The sequence below is a fragment of the Rutidosis leptorrhynchoides genome, chromosome 5, assembly GCF_046630445.1.
Source record: "Rutidosis leptorrhynchoides isolate AG116_Rl617_1_P2 chromosome 5, CSIRO_AGI_Rlap_v1, whole genome shotgun sequence".
NCBI lineage: Eukaryota > Viridiplantae > Streptophyta > Magnoliopsida > Asterales > Asteraceae > Rutidosis > Rutidosis leptorrhynchoides.
The window spans coordinates 316,883,664-316,899,574 of record NC_092337.1 but is presented as its reverse complement, the minus strand read 5'-3'; the positions used below and the strand labels follow the sequence as shown (position 1 = coordinate 316,899,574).

At 33.2% G+C, this 15,911-nt stretch overlaps 1 protein-coding gene across 1 annotated transcript; it reads right to left on the bottom strand.

Annotated features, from left to right (window-relative positions):
• Window positions 1–3,697: 3,697 nt before the first annotated feature.
• On the bottom strand, window positions 3,698–4,996 carry LOC139849509 (uncharacterized). The gene has a single exon (XM_071839160.1). It carries the CDS (start codon window positions 4,994–4,996, stop codon window positions 3,698–3,700), a length of 1,299 nt encoding a protein of 432 aa, XP_071695261.1.
• Between the last annotated feature and the right edge of the window lie 10,915 nt (window positions 4,997–15,911).

The window sequence follows — 15,911 nt, the reverse complement described above, 5'->3', positions numbered from 1 at the left end:
GGACGTATCTTCACTCATTCATAGCATTGACAACGCAAGGTCTCAAGGAAGAGACATCGACTATTACTTCCAACTAAATTTTGGGACGAAATTTCTTTTAAGGTGTGGGTAATGTAACATCCCGCATTTTTCCGTTAAATTATTTTAACGCCCGTCTTTTTATTTTAATAATATCTTCCGTATATAGATTCGTATCCTTCGTTAGCTAACGTTCTTAATATTTTTCGTTATTGAATTATAACAACTCCCGTTTACTCTCGCTTATTTAAGATATTCGTTCGATTAAATCACGTACCCGCTTTTAAACTCGAGGGACTAAAATTGACACGGGGCAAACTAGTTGACTAGGTCAACTAGTCCACCCCAATCACCACCATTCAATCATCCCCATCTCTCTCTCTTTCTCTCTAGCAAGAACACACACACATTTACCAAATTCATTCAATCATCATCTAAATTCGATCTAGGAGGCTTACAACAAAATAAATTACATATTCGTGATCCTCTCTTCATCCTCTTCATTTTGGTACCAACTTCATCTCGTTTGGGTAACATTTCTAAAACTCTAGATTTCTCTAAATTCGTGTTTTTAGACTTGAAATGGTGTTAGTTAGTGTCTATGGCTCATTGTGATGTCGTGTATGTAATTTGTATGCTCGATCTTGTTATTTGGTGTAACTAGCATGAACACTTGAAATGGGTTAGTTTAATCTTTGATTTTGATTGATTAAATGTTGTTAGATGTTAAACCCATTGTGTTAAAAGTGTTACTAGCATCGTTAGTTTCGTTTTGGTATGTTGGATGATATGAAAACCTTGCGTTAACATGATTATTGATTTTGTGATTCTTAATTAGGGTTTGATGAACCTTAAAATGAACTTTTGATGATTGGAATGCCATGAAACATTGTTAGTAAGTGTTTAGTTATATTGTATGTTTCGTTACCTTCAAAACGGCATATCATATGTATCAATTGGATTCCCGAATCATGAAATGCGTTTTTAGAACTTGAAGCTTTGATTATAAACAATTAACGATCATTTGATGAGGTTTTTGTTGTTGTAAATGATAAACTCGATTGATGATATGTGGTTAGTTGTATCCTTTGTCAAAATACTTTCCCGATGATATAGGATACATGTTTTGATTGTTTGCGGGTCATAAATTGGGATTGTTTGAGTTTTGGTTCGTGCATTTCTTTGTTGCAGCAAAACAGGACCTGGATACAGACCTGGACGCCGTCCAGCCCTTCAGACTTGGACGCCGTCCAGTCTTTTGGACGCCGTCCAGGCCTTCAATACTGGACGCCGTCCAGCCATTTTGGACGCCGTCCAGATGGCCTATCAGGTGCTGTCCAAATTGGTCGTTTTTCGATTAATTCTAACTATGCTACGCACCTCCGATTAACATGAAACTTGACTAACATGCTTATATATGATTAAAAACCTCAGAAAAATAGTTCGGGACCCGACCCGAACGTGTTGACTTTTTCGTTGACTTTAACCCGACCAAGTTTGACTTATAGCCAAACTTAACCGAATACTTATGCAATCTCTCTAACTTGCTTCTATACTTGTATCTTGCATGAAACTTGACAATTTGATTCACATGCTACTTAATCGAGTCGTAACGAGCCATAGGACTAATTGAACATCCTTGACCAATCGCGTTTACCATTATTGATACAACTTACTTGTTTAGGTCAAGACTAGCATTGTTCTTTGCACACGTTTACTTGTTGAAGTACTTTACTACTCGTGCACTCAAGGTGAGATCATAGTCCCACTTTTACTCTTTTGAAACTTACATTTGGGATGAGAAAACATAAACGTTCCTTTTTAACTAAGTGAACACAAGTACAGGAAAACAAACATTCTACAGCGAGTTTAGAAAAAAATTCCTCAATTCGATTATCATTAGTTACACTTGCCGGGTGTAAGCGAGAACTTATGTTGTATGGATCCATATGAGTTTGACAAACCCTCATTCAAACGGTTCGCTACCGTTTACGAATGGAATATATTTTCGTGAAACAGTGTATGTTCTAACACTATTGTGATGGGGTTCTATGGAAGGAAATGTTAAGCATTGATAATTGGGTGCTCGTGAAACAAACTTTTAGAATGTATTACTATTATACCAATGTTACAAATCTTGTGGTTCACTTGTACTTACTTACTTAAACCTATGATTTCACCAACGTTTTCGTTGACAGATTTCTATGTTTTTCTCAGGTCTTTGAACGATTTGTGATACATGCTTCCGCTCATTAATTGATACTTGCATTGGATGTCGAGTATTTGTGCATAAAAGGAGCGTCTTTTGACTTTACTTAAAATTGTGTCGCATAGGTTTCATGTGTACTCATAACTTTGTAACGTAACTTTTGGTTGAACCATTCTTGTAAACTTGGAAACAATCTTTACTTATGAAATGTAGGCGGCGCATTTTGGTCAAACGTTATTCTAAAAACTTATGACCACGTAACGAGACCTAAGTAGTCGGCGCCGTCAATGACGATTTTGTCGGGTCGCTACAGTAATTACTCATTTGACTCTATCAAATTCTCAACAAAAACAAATGCACGATTTAGACCCTACATCAACGAAATCACTAAATGATATATCGAGTTCCATGATTAAACTCAAAGAATAGCTAGCAAATTGCGAATCTTTCATTCCAACTAACACAACAAGCGTATATAAACAATTGCATGAGTAACAAAATCAAAGGCAATTAACAAGTTAACTATTAGACTTTCTAACCCTGTCTGTGACATCACAGGCAGATTTGTACTTTTTGGTTCAAAAAGTGCATTTGCCTGTGACATGGCAGTGTCAGATTTTGACCCCCCAATAAGAGCACATTGAGTCGTTCGGTGTTAAATCTCAGTGTTAAATTTAACACTGGATTTAACACTGAGGCCAAAACAGGGGAAATGGTTCAGTGTTAAATCTCAGTGTTAAATCTCAGTGTTAAATCATTATTAAATTATTTAACTTATTTTTATATACTTTTATCTATTATTTATTTAATATAATTATAAACTATAAACTATAAAAATAAATAATACTTTTATTAGAAATACTTATTATTATAAATTATAAGTATTTAAAGAAAATTCAGCCCAAATATAAATATATGTTTAGCCCAACTGTTTTGGCCCAACTTTAACGCTATTATATATATTTATATTTAATCCGTCGTTGTCTTCTTCACCCAATTTCCCCAATTCATACCTGCAAAAACAAATACGGAGTAAATTACACCAGCACAACATCAAATAACAAAAGAAAAAAAGAAAGAAAAAAAGAAAGAAAAGGGAACCAGCGTTGCCCAGCTAACGCTGGCCAACGTTAAAGGCATTTAACGCCGGTTTAACGCCGGCGGGGAGTGGGTGGCACCACCGTCCCCACCGTTAAAATGGGCTAACGGCGAAAAAAGTTCTCGACTCCTGGTGCTCTAACCCCAAATGTCAAATGCCAGTGTCAAATTCAGTAGGGTTCAACAGTTTTGTTTTTTTTTTTTCAAATGAATTAAAATGGTAAATAACTACAACAAAATAAAATAAATTACATTAAAATGGTAAATAAACACAACAAAATAAATAACATTATAAATAAAAAATACATAATTAATTTTTGATAAGAATTTAAAAATACATAAATTGACGATTACATAGATTAAAAAAAAAAACTAATTCGCATTGCGAAAAGTCGGTGGAAGGTTCCAAATATGCTCGACTAAATCCTCGATAAGTTGGTTGTGCATATCTTGATCCCTTATTTCTCTTGCGATGATATCTCGATCCCGTCCTCTGTTTCGTATATGTTCCATACCATTTTCCATTTCTTCGGTAGTGAATCTTTCTTTCCATTTAGAAAGTGCAAAGCCGTTATCTTCAAGTATCATGTTATGTAATATGAGACAACATTCTATCACTCTTCGCATCCTGTTAACTGACATACTTCGTGAAGCTATGCGTATAATATGAAAACGACCTTGAAGAACCCCAAACGCCCTCTCTATATCCTTTCGGGAACTAGCTTGAAATCTGGTAAACTTAATCGTTGGTTCTTCAGTAGGACATGAATATCCTTTAACTAAAGTTGCCCAATTGGGATATATACCATCTGCAAGGTAATATCCTTTGCTATATTCATGCCCATATACCTCAAATGGTGCGGATGGAAATGTTCCGTTCTTAAGTTTATCAAATATAGGTGATTGGTTCAAAACGTTAATATCATTGTTGGAATCCGCCATCCCAAAAAAAGCATGCCAAATCCATAAGTCATATGAAGCAACAGCTTCAAGCATAAGGGTCGGTTTCTTGTGATCACCCCTAGTGTATTGTCCTTTTAAAGCAACAGGACAATTCCTCCACTCCCAGTGCATACAATCTATACTCCCGAGCATACCCCTAAACCCATGTCTCTCCTCGTGTGCACTATATAATCTAGCAACATCGTGTGCATTCGGAGATCGCATGTATTCCCTTTTGTACAAAGTAATAATACACATACAAAAGTAATCTAGACATAGTATTGATGTTTGCTCACTCATTTGCAAATATTCATCCCACATATCGGGAGTGGTGCCATACGCCAATTGGCGTATAGCCGATGTACATTTTTGTAAAGTAGTAAATGTAGGCCTACCGATAGCATCAACTCGTTGAGAAAAGTAAGTAAAATACTCTGGCATATTATCACTTTGTAAAGTAGTTATACCTTGCACTATCCGGAGAAATAATTGTATTCGCATACGAAAACGGCGTTTAAATTTTCTTTGTGGATATTTTGGCGTCTCACAAAAATAATCATCCCACAAACGTTGTGCAACAACCTCCCGTTCCCTAGGAATGTAACCTCTAACTCTCGGAATAGATGGTGCCGATTCGACTTCGGAATCATCATCTTCTATTTCTTGAATTAATTGAACAATCCGCAAATCTTCGGAGTCGGAATTAGACCTTGGTAACCTCGAACACATTTATAAACTAGTAAAGTATTGTAAATAAAAAAATTAGAAAGAAAAAGAGTAAGAATGAAATGTGTGAAAAATGATAGAATTGTTGGGGTTTATATAGGAGTAAAATAGAGTAAAAATTGAATTTTAAAAAAAATAATACAAAAAACGGGTATACATCCGTTGGGTAACGGATATAATACCCCAACCAATCACATGCAGACACATAACCCTTTGAAGCCCCCTTTTTTTCAGTCAAAAAAGGTACTGACGCCCCTCAGCATCAAAAACTGACGCCCCGATATAGGCGTCAGAGGCGTCAGATGCTGCCAACTCGTCTGACGCCACCCACTCTGACGCCGCGTTAGTTTCAGTCTTATGGAAAATCTACTGTAACAAATAAATGTTAACTATTTCATAAAATTATCATTTATAACTTCCATAATATACTTTTGCTTAACTATTACTCCACATATCATTTATATGTCTACATTAAATACTATTATCAAATTTTGTTTTCTTAAAGTTATTCATGCTTTAGTTGAACTGATTCAAAGTGTATTATATTTTTATGTTTGGACTATATAAATCTACCTAGTCTCTTTTTATATGCAAAACACTTGAGTGCACTACCCTTCAGGAGATGCATAAGATACTACTAACTAGAAAATCTACATATGCTTTGTTGACAATAAACGATTACTTCTCTCCAAGAATGATGCATTAAGTAGTCTTTGGCTAGGAGGTTAAAAAACTAATCATTCACATCTATTCATTTTATCAAGATTCAAGAAAAAGTGTTTTACTCGTATTCAATACTTTAAATTCTTGCGCAACGAAGGACACCAACCGGGTTCAATTTCTGGCTATGACAAATTGTTCAAAAAGGGAGTGTGACTCAAGGGTGCGCATAATGCGTAATTCACCCGGTACTAAGTGTCGCGCTCGGAGGGCTTGATTACCCTAAGTTTTACCTTCTATGAGGGAGTAAATGTGCTCGTTCATAGGAGAGTTTCCTCGCTTAAAAAAAAAAGTTCATTATATGTACATTTATTTAGCAGGATGTTTATTGTTTTCGTAATGCATACAATTTTATCTAGTTACGCACAAGACGGAATTCATATATTACTCAAATAATAAATGTGTGACAGAATTATTTAATCAATCTAATCTAATAATCTCTTTCAAAGAACTCGAAATAATTTGGCAGTATTTAACAAGTAAGTTTATGTAATAAGGCAAATAATTATCTTGGAACGAACAGAGTAATTAACCAATTCTTTTTTTTTTTTCTTCTGCTTGAACGACATTTTTTGACATCGAATACTCTTTTTTGTCACACACGTCCATGTTCTATATGATCAATATATATTAACCTTATACACTAAAAGTGGTGGGAAATGTTGTAGTTTCAGTTATATCTGATTGTAATTTTGAGTTCGCGTTCACATTACAAACGGTCCTTCAACTTCGCATATATTTTCACAACGGTCCCTCAATTTTACACTTTTAAGGGGTAAAAAGTGTAAATATATAATTTAATTAAAATATAAGAAACTAATCCCACCCGAATTTATAACGGGCCATATCTTCTCGCTGGTTGCGAGTTAAATTTTTCAGAGACCACCGTTCAACTCGGAAAACTCTTACGAACCCAACAGGACTAACTATACGCGAAACGGACACTTCTCAAAAAAATGCTAAACACAACGACAAACAACGACAACCCGTATCTTCCCGCTAGGCACGAGTTAAATTTTTTCGACGGCAGCGTCGGACTCGAAATAATTGTATGAACAAAACGATACTGTAAGACCCAAATATTTATGGTACATAGCTTAAGAATGATGTACGTATAGTGGGTGGAGCGTGGTGTAAAATTAAAAGCTCAGAATCTGCTCAGACATGCGTGGTGTAAAATTAAAAGCTCAGAATCTGCTCAGAATCTGTCTTTTTCAAATTAGACTTAAATGAGGGGATTTTTGGTCATTTCACTTGGGGTCAGATCTGAAGCCATATCAGCTGGTTTGGATCCAACTTTGGATCACTTTCACATCCACAAACACTCTCAACTATATTTTAGAGAGAGAGAGAGAGAGAGAGAGAGTTCTAGAGAGAGATTTGGGATTTTAGAGAAGAAGAAGCTCAAATTGATCAAAAGCTCGAGTGTTAAAGTTGTTCACCTCGTTCCTAGCTACGTTTTGGTTGTTGTGTTAAGTTCTAACTTCGAATTTCATTGTTTGATTTTGATATTCAAGTTAGGGTTTGAACTTAAATTGTTGAGAAACCCATTTAAACTCATGAAGTGAGTTTAGTATTGCTAGTAATCGGGTTTATTGTTGTTGTTGGTGGGTTTTGGTTGAAAACCGACTTGGTCATGATTTAGGACTTGGAATTGGGTTTAATCACTAGGTTTGGTGATTATGGAAGTGTTGGAACCCATTTTAGTGTATTTGAAAGACTAATTTTGAAATGAGTCAAACTTAGGGTTTATGGGTGATATTGAGAATGATAAGTGTTTAACACTTGTGTTTGGGTTTAATTGGCGTATTAGGACCATTTTCACTTGTGTTAGTTATTATTGGTTAGTTTGGACGCGTTTTGTGCTTGGAAGTGCAATTGGTCGAAATTGCACTAAGTGTCGTTTTGAGTTGGTTTGTAAATCCACTCTAAGTATGTTACTTGTATTGTGATATTGGAATAGGTACATTCCATCGGCGAGTTGCAGATTATTCGGTAGCATTCATCAAGGCGACAAGGTGAGTGTTAATATCCTATGTGCATATGTATGTATAGGATGGGTGCGGGTCGAGTGAAGTGATTCTCGGCTATAGAGCTCACTTCACATATAGGTGGATTTGATGGACTTGTGTATAGGTCCAATGGGCACGGTTGTGCGTCTTGATTGACCACCTTTGGCGAGGTGCACACTTTGTGTGTACGTTATTACATGGACTTGTGATGTGGAGTTATATAATCCCGATGTAGTGGGATTGGTATTGAGTTGTGGTTGAGTAACCCCGATGATGTGGGTTTTGATTTGGGAAGTGAATCACGTGTGCATGCGGATTCACGATGGCGCATGTAGTTTCGGTCATCTTATTGAGGTAGTGATCTCGTGTGGTTGCGGATTCACTAAGGCTCGTGTAGTTCAGCCAACCTCGATGTTGTTGTGGTAATGAAGATAGTAGTCTCGTGTGGATGCAGATTTACTACGGCTCGTGTAGTTCGGCCAATCTTCATTGTTGTAATTGACTTTTGGTATTGGGTTAAAGGGTTAACCTTGGGCGTTGTATGCGTTATTGTTATATATATCGTTGTATCGTTGTGATGTAGCTAACCCTCCGGGTGTAGCTTGTTGGAGTTGTTCACAACGTCGTTGGTGAACTTACTTTGTTGACTTCTTAGCTTGTTGTATAGCGCTCGTACGGTATGCTTAGATTAGCTTGCCTTATACTTGGATACTCCCGTATGTGTTATTTGATTATTTGTGTGGCGTGTCCATTTTATGCATATATATGTACGTAGTATATTCTCACCCACTAAGCGTTAGCTTACCCTCTCGTTGTTTACATTTTTATAGATTTGCATGGATGCGGTGGCTCGGGTAAGCGTGGGAACTAGTGGACTCGCGTAGGTTGCTTTAGAAGACGTGCTTTGGATGTGATTAGGATTGGGTAGTGTATCCCCAATCGCCATGCTCGGTCTTTATTTTGTGTTAAAAATCATGTGGTTGAAAACTTGTATTTTTGTATGAAATTCGTAAAACGGCCGATGTGGGCCCGGTGTCGTAAAACTCATTTTATTATTTGAACGTGTTAGTTTTAACTAATATTAAATGTTGTGAAAACCGTTTCGTCTAAAAGTGTCGGGAAGTGGGAGATCTTTAATCAAAATTTGGAAAATTCGGACAGAACCTGAAATGGGTTGTGCGCGCCGCGCACATAGGGGGCTGCGCGCCGCGTACCCCTCCATTATATAAAAAAATATTTTGCGTATTTCGGTTGGATAACGGGTTGGGTCGTTACAAGTGGTATCAGAGCATGGTCTAAGAGATTTAGGTGACTTGAGATAGGTGCCTAGACTTAGACTTTTGTATGTGCTTATTTGTTGCGGGACTTGTAGGAGTACGGGTCAAAATGGGAAATGTAGTTAGTGCCTTGGTTGTATGTGGACTAACGTTTATATTAATATGCGGATATTATTAATATACTACTGCGTTGTGTTTTGTTATTGTTTGTGTTGCGAATATCATCGAGCAAGATAGTCGTTGTACTAACGAGTCGATACGGCGTGTGTGCGCAATAAGGACTTGCAAACCTTATTACGGGTGCAAATCGTGTCTACAAGTGATGTACGACGAGTGTTGAGTAAGATGGGGCGATGTTGCGTGTGTGGTTTTACGTTCGTGGTCTAATCGTTTTGCATTCCTTAGAATGAAGATGGAAGATGGTTACGGAACGGACGAGCTTATTCATGCGGGGAAGGATGAGTTAACGTTAAAGATTGAGGCTTCGTTCGAACGATATGCCTCGGTGTTCGCCGACAAGGTTAAGCAAGAACTCCAAGAGGCAATCGAAGGACGGGTGACCGAAATGGTCAGAGACCAAGTGACTAAAGTCGTAAGGGAAGAGTTTGAGAAGAGGTTTTCCGAACCTCGAGGTAGTGATGATGGAAAAGTACTTGCAATGTTAGAGTCGCATGGTGTGAAGACCCGTCCTAATCCATCCGGACGAAGTCCATATCGATTATAAACGATTCACAACAGTTGATTACATCGCGAGGTACTTGACCTCTATATGATACATTTTACAAACATTGCATTCGTTTTTGAAAAGACAAACTTTCATTACATCGAAAGTTGACAGGCATGCATACCATTTCATAATATATCCAACTATAATTGACTTGATAATAATCTTGATGAACTCGACGACTCGAATGCAACGTCTTTTGAAATATGCCATGAATGACTCCAAGTAATATCTATAAAATGAGCAAATACACAGCGGAAGATTTCTTTCGTACCTGAGAATAAACATGCTTTAAAGTGTCAACCAAAAGGTTGGTGAGTTCATTAGTTTAACTTAAACAATCGTTTCCATCATTTTAATAGACCACAAGATTTCAGATTTCCATTTCTCATAAACATACGTCCCATGCATAGAGACAAAAATATCATTCATATGGATTGAACACCTGGTAACCGACATTAACAATATGCATATATAAGAATATCCCCATCATTCCGGGATCCTCCTTCGGACATGATATAAATTTCGAAGTACTAAAACATTCGGTACTTTGGATGGGGCTTGTTTCCAAACCAAAGAAATGCAACAGGAAATTCAATGTTGGGCCCGATAGATCTATCTTTAGGATTCGCGTCAATTAGGGTGTCTGTTCCCTAATTCTTAGATTACCAGACTTAATAAAAAGGGGCATATTCGACTTCGATAATCCAACCATAGAATGTAGTTTCACGTACTTGTGTCAATTTCGTAAAACAGTTATAAAAGTTGCGCATGTATTCTCAGCCCAAAAATATAAAGGGTAAAAAGACAAATGAAACTCACGATACTGTATTTTGTAGTAAAAATACATATGACGTCATTGAACAATGCAGGGTTGGCCTCGGATTCACGAACCTATATCAATTGTGTATATATTAATACGTATAATGTAAGTTACAAAATTTCATTTATTAATATGTATTATTTATATATTATAGTTTTGTAGAATTTATTCTAACCTTTATTTTAAAACGTATACTTATATTATATTTTAAGTTATATTTTATATATATATCTATTTTATGTATATATATATCTATAATGATTTACGTTTATATAAATAGTGACATTAATATATTTATATACATATATTTGTGGTTAGTATTATATTTATGAAATTTTATTAGTTTGTTATGTGAATTATTAATACAATCCTAGTATATACCATAAGTATATATATAGTGTACAAAAGATTTATTTGTTAAAATAATAATTTAGATAATAATAATTTTATTAATAATGATAATACTAATAGCAAAAAAAATGAAAATGATAACTGTTAATGATACTAATAATAATAATAACTCTAAAATAATATTAATACTAATACTAATACCATACTTATGTTAATAATAAGGGTTCTAATATTTATAAAATGATAAATGATAATCATAATAATACTAGTAAATATTAATGATGATACTGATAAATATGATATTATTAATTGTAAATGTACTGATGATACTATTATTTATAAACCGGTACAAATTCTAATATTGATGATAATAATATATTTTTATTTCCTTCATAATAATAATAATGATAATCATAATCATAATCCTAATGATGATAAAATACTAAAATGATAAGTTTATTACTAATAATAATATTATTAATACCTATCATAATAATAATAGTAATGTCTATAATACTTTCAAATATGATAACAAGTATGATACTAATAATAACAATAACAATAACAATCAAAACAATCACAATAATAATAATAATAATACTAATAATAATTAATATATAATAACTATAATAAAATTAGAAAAGAAAACTACCTCACATGAAAAGAGTTTCAAAAAAAAAAAGAAACTACCGTCCTCTGGACTCGATCTCGTGACCACATGCTCACACGCAAACACTCTCGACCATCCCACAAATTCTGATTCTCTGTACTAATATCGAATTTAAATTTTATATATAAACTGTTTTTCTTCTATTCCTCTTCTTCTCCACAAGTCTCATGGATTCAACAAAACATCAATAACCAAAAAAAAAAAATCGGGGTTCCCTTTAAAGCTTCAAAACATTACAGAAAAAAAATAATTTGGGTTCTAAAATAAAAAAAAAAAAATACTAAAGGCCTACTGCAGCGTCGGTTCTTGGAACAAAACAAAAAAAATTGATTTCGTAATAGATAACATTATAGATAATGTTTATAACACGAAATAGTTTTCTAAACATGTATAAAAACTACTGGAATCGTCAATTTGATCAGAAACATATACACGAACGCGAATTTGTCTCAAGAACAATTGTTGACTTTTTTTAAACTAAACTTTGACTTCAAAATTCAAGATCGATATAAAGATTTGAGAGTTGAGATTTTGCAGATAGATTCAAAGAAAGATTTCTAACCTTTCTGCATTTTTAGATTTTGAAACTTTATTCGAAAATGAATTAAGAGAAAAAAAAAATTGGAGCGTGCAGAGAAGAAGAAAAAAAAAATATCGCCGTGCTCTTTAATCCCATTGGATTTCCTTTTTATTTGATTTGCAATTATACATAATCATGTTGTAATAATAGAGATCGGTTGATAAAAAATGGAGAAAATGTCAACACAGGTTCACGAGTTGGGAGCAGGAAAGAAACAAAAAAAAATAATAATAATAGAGATAAAGGATACAGAGGTCACGCGTATAATATAGATCCCTACTGTTTTTTTTAATTAATAATAATAATATATAATAACAATAATATTAATATCTAATAATATTAATAAAATTAATAATAATGATAAATATAATATTAATGATAATAATAATTGTAAAAATGATAATAATAATAATAATAATACCATACTAATTATGATAATATTAATATTTTATCGATAATAATAATATTAGTAATAATAATCTAATTTATACATCCAATTTCATCTTTATATGATATAAAGTGATATTATGAATACAAATATTGATATTTGACGATACAAATAACATTACTACAACAACTATATTTGTATTTAAATTTAATTTATTAATATCATCTATTATTATGTAATATTTAATAATTATGTAATATGTATTAACATATACTGAATATTATATATTTATGCATTTTAATATAAATATATTATAATATTTATTTACATACTAATTATATTATACTTATGTATGTAATTATGAAAAATATAAATGTTTTATATATGTAAGTATTATATATATTTATTAAAATAGTACATTATTTCATCATAGATATATTATAAATTTCTACATATACATAATATAATAATTATGTATAAAATCATATATATATATAGTTATATTTATGTATATATGTATACTACCATATATATAAAATCATGTTTTAAATATTGAGTAGATGATTAATTATGTATATTAAACAATTAACTACAAAGTATAACATTGTACATTTAATATTTTGATAACGTTGGTAAAATATGTTTGAATCATTTATATACAATATACTATATATATTCAAAATGAAAATCTTTAGTTATTAAATGTTATCTTTTATAATAACAAAATTACTTAATAGTTCATTAATACTAATATAATTAGTTTTATATATAATTATTTATATTTACATTCTTAGTTACAATTAAAGGTTCGTGAATCGTCGGAAATAGTTAAAGGTCAAATGTTATCATGAAATAGTTCAAACATAATGAGACTCGGTTTAATAGACTTTGCTTATCGAGTCGAATCATATAAGATTATGTTTAAATTTGGTCGGAAATTCCCGGGTCATCACAGTACCTACCCGTTAAAGAAATTTCATCCCGAAATTTGAGTGAGGTCGTCATAGCTAACAATAAATATGTTTTCCCGACGAATATGAGTTGATAACTTGAGTTTTATCATCATTGAGTAATATGGATAAAAATAATTCGATTATTCGAAGAGTGCGAATGAAGCTATTCACAAAAGGATGAAATGAGAAACAAAGATTTGTTTTTAACTTTTGACGTAGTCAGGTTTGAATTTAGAAAATAAGGCGCGTCTTAACTTTTGACATTGCCTTGGTTGAATTCCGGAATTTAAGGGATTTAAAGAAAATCTTGAAGATCTATAAAATCTGATTCTTCGGGATTTATGGAAATTAAGATCTCTTTAATTAAATACGGTGATCTGCCCCGATTACTACGTCTGATATTTCCAGTATAAATTAAGCTCTTCCTTTCCATTATTCTCACCATTCTTATACTTTCTTTCTTAGTTCATACATCCAAAAGATTCTGAAAATGATTAATCCAGTTCTGATCCTTGTCCTCATCCTTACTATCGCAACAATCATTCTCCTTTTCCAACTTCCACCAGAGGAATCTGCTTTCTTCTACTTCGCCCTCGGGATTATAATGTTTTTAATTCTCCCGTGTCTTTATGTTGCGATAAACATTGATATACACGGTTTGTAATTTATGTGTTGTTATCGGACTTTATATTCTCCCTTATATTTCAAAGCTCTATGCTTTTGTTTTCTCTTCCCGACTTCAAGTCAAGCGAATAATGGTCCAGAATTTATAGATATAGAGTTTCGAATGATTATAATGTTCTAAGCATGAAGGAACGTGATAGCACGATTTGATTTTCAAATTTATCAACATCACGGAAGATAGAACCATCAAGAATACATTTTCTTGATTTGTTACGGAGTTAAGTAGGATGAAAGAGTTATGTAACATGGCACATGATGACGTTATGATCTGTGAATCATCACGTTTCATTTAGAAACTCAGCATGACTTACTGTAATATAATCACGTTGATCAAGTGTCATTATATTATACTAACTCATGCATCAGTTCCCATCATTACTACAATAACATTCATATTTTAAGCTTGAAAATTTACAGAATATAGAAACTAACAGTTTCTATATGATGTAATACTGATAGCACGAAAAGATTAATGATTTCAGATAAGAATAGTTATAAAAATATCTCCAGAAATATGGAGGATATTTATAATGAAAGGTACGATAATATCTCACAATATCTAAGATCAGAGGATGATAGAAACTATTGTCTGCAAGGGTTTAAAGTAAGGAGCAAGTTATTCACTATAGACTTTAGCAGACATTGAATTATTTGGATTCTTTGAAGTCAAACTTATTCTTTGTGATTTATCCACGGATTTCTTCATAGTTTCGCATAATCTGCTTTTCGGTACTATATTTTCTATTGAATGTTTCCAATATATTGATACACAGGAAGCACGAAGAGGTATATAATTTTGGACGAGAATATTTATGAAAATATCCTCAGAAATATCAAAGATATTGATGATGATATTTTGGAATTTCTAAGTTCGACGGTTGATGGAGAAAGATTTTCCGCAAGATTTTAACATGATTTCGGAGCAAGATATTCTCTAAAGATTTCAACGGATCCAGAATTACCTGAATCCTTTGAATATAGGATTTGGTCCTTGTATTTGTCCTTGGTCTCCTTCATGGGTAACTCAATCTGTTTTTCAATACCCAATTTTCTATCGAGCGTTCCTAACACTCCTTTCTTTATCATCAAACTTTTGTCCGTTTAGACCATCTACCATTTTTCTGTTTCCTCTGCATTTAATGCTATGATATCTGAATCATCGGTTATTAATCCGAGGTGGTTTCAGGAGAATTGTGTTTTTAGATGATTAAACGCTGATGGTAATATGATGGAATATGAAAGGTTACCTGGTAACAATAAAAGAGCACGCGTATATATAAACGTTATAATAAGGTTGTTTCGTACGAAAAGTCGAAGTTGACTTGTTGGAGCTGTGACAAAATTGGCTAATTTTGAAAAGGGATCGCAAAGTTGTTTTTGTTAATAAATGCCAAAGGATCTGACGCGGCTACGTGTTGAACTTTTACTCAATTGCCGAGAGTTTCTCAGGTGCATAACTATATGCATAAATCTTTCCTTCCGTAGATGAAGTGCGGTTGATTCATCCTATCGATTGAGGTGTTTTCAAGAATCATGAAAGGTTTGAACGCAGAATGTAATCGTGAAGATACAAATGAGGTTTAAGACGAAATCAAGTGGCAAACTTGAAGAATTGTTTAGTTTCATATGTTATATTCAATATTTTAATTCATTTTAATTGTCCAATGTTATTAGTCCACAGTCGATAGTCCACAGTTGACAGTGCAATCATTCATATATAGTTTAATATATAATAT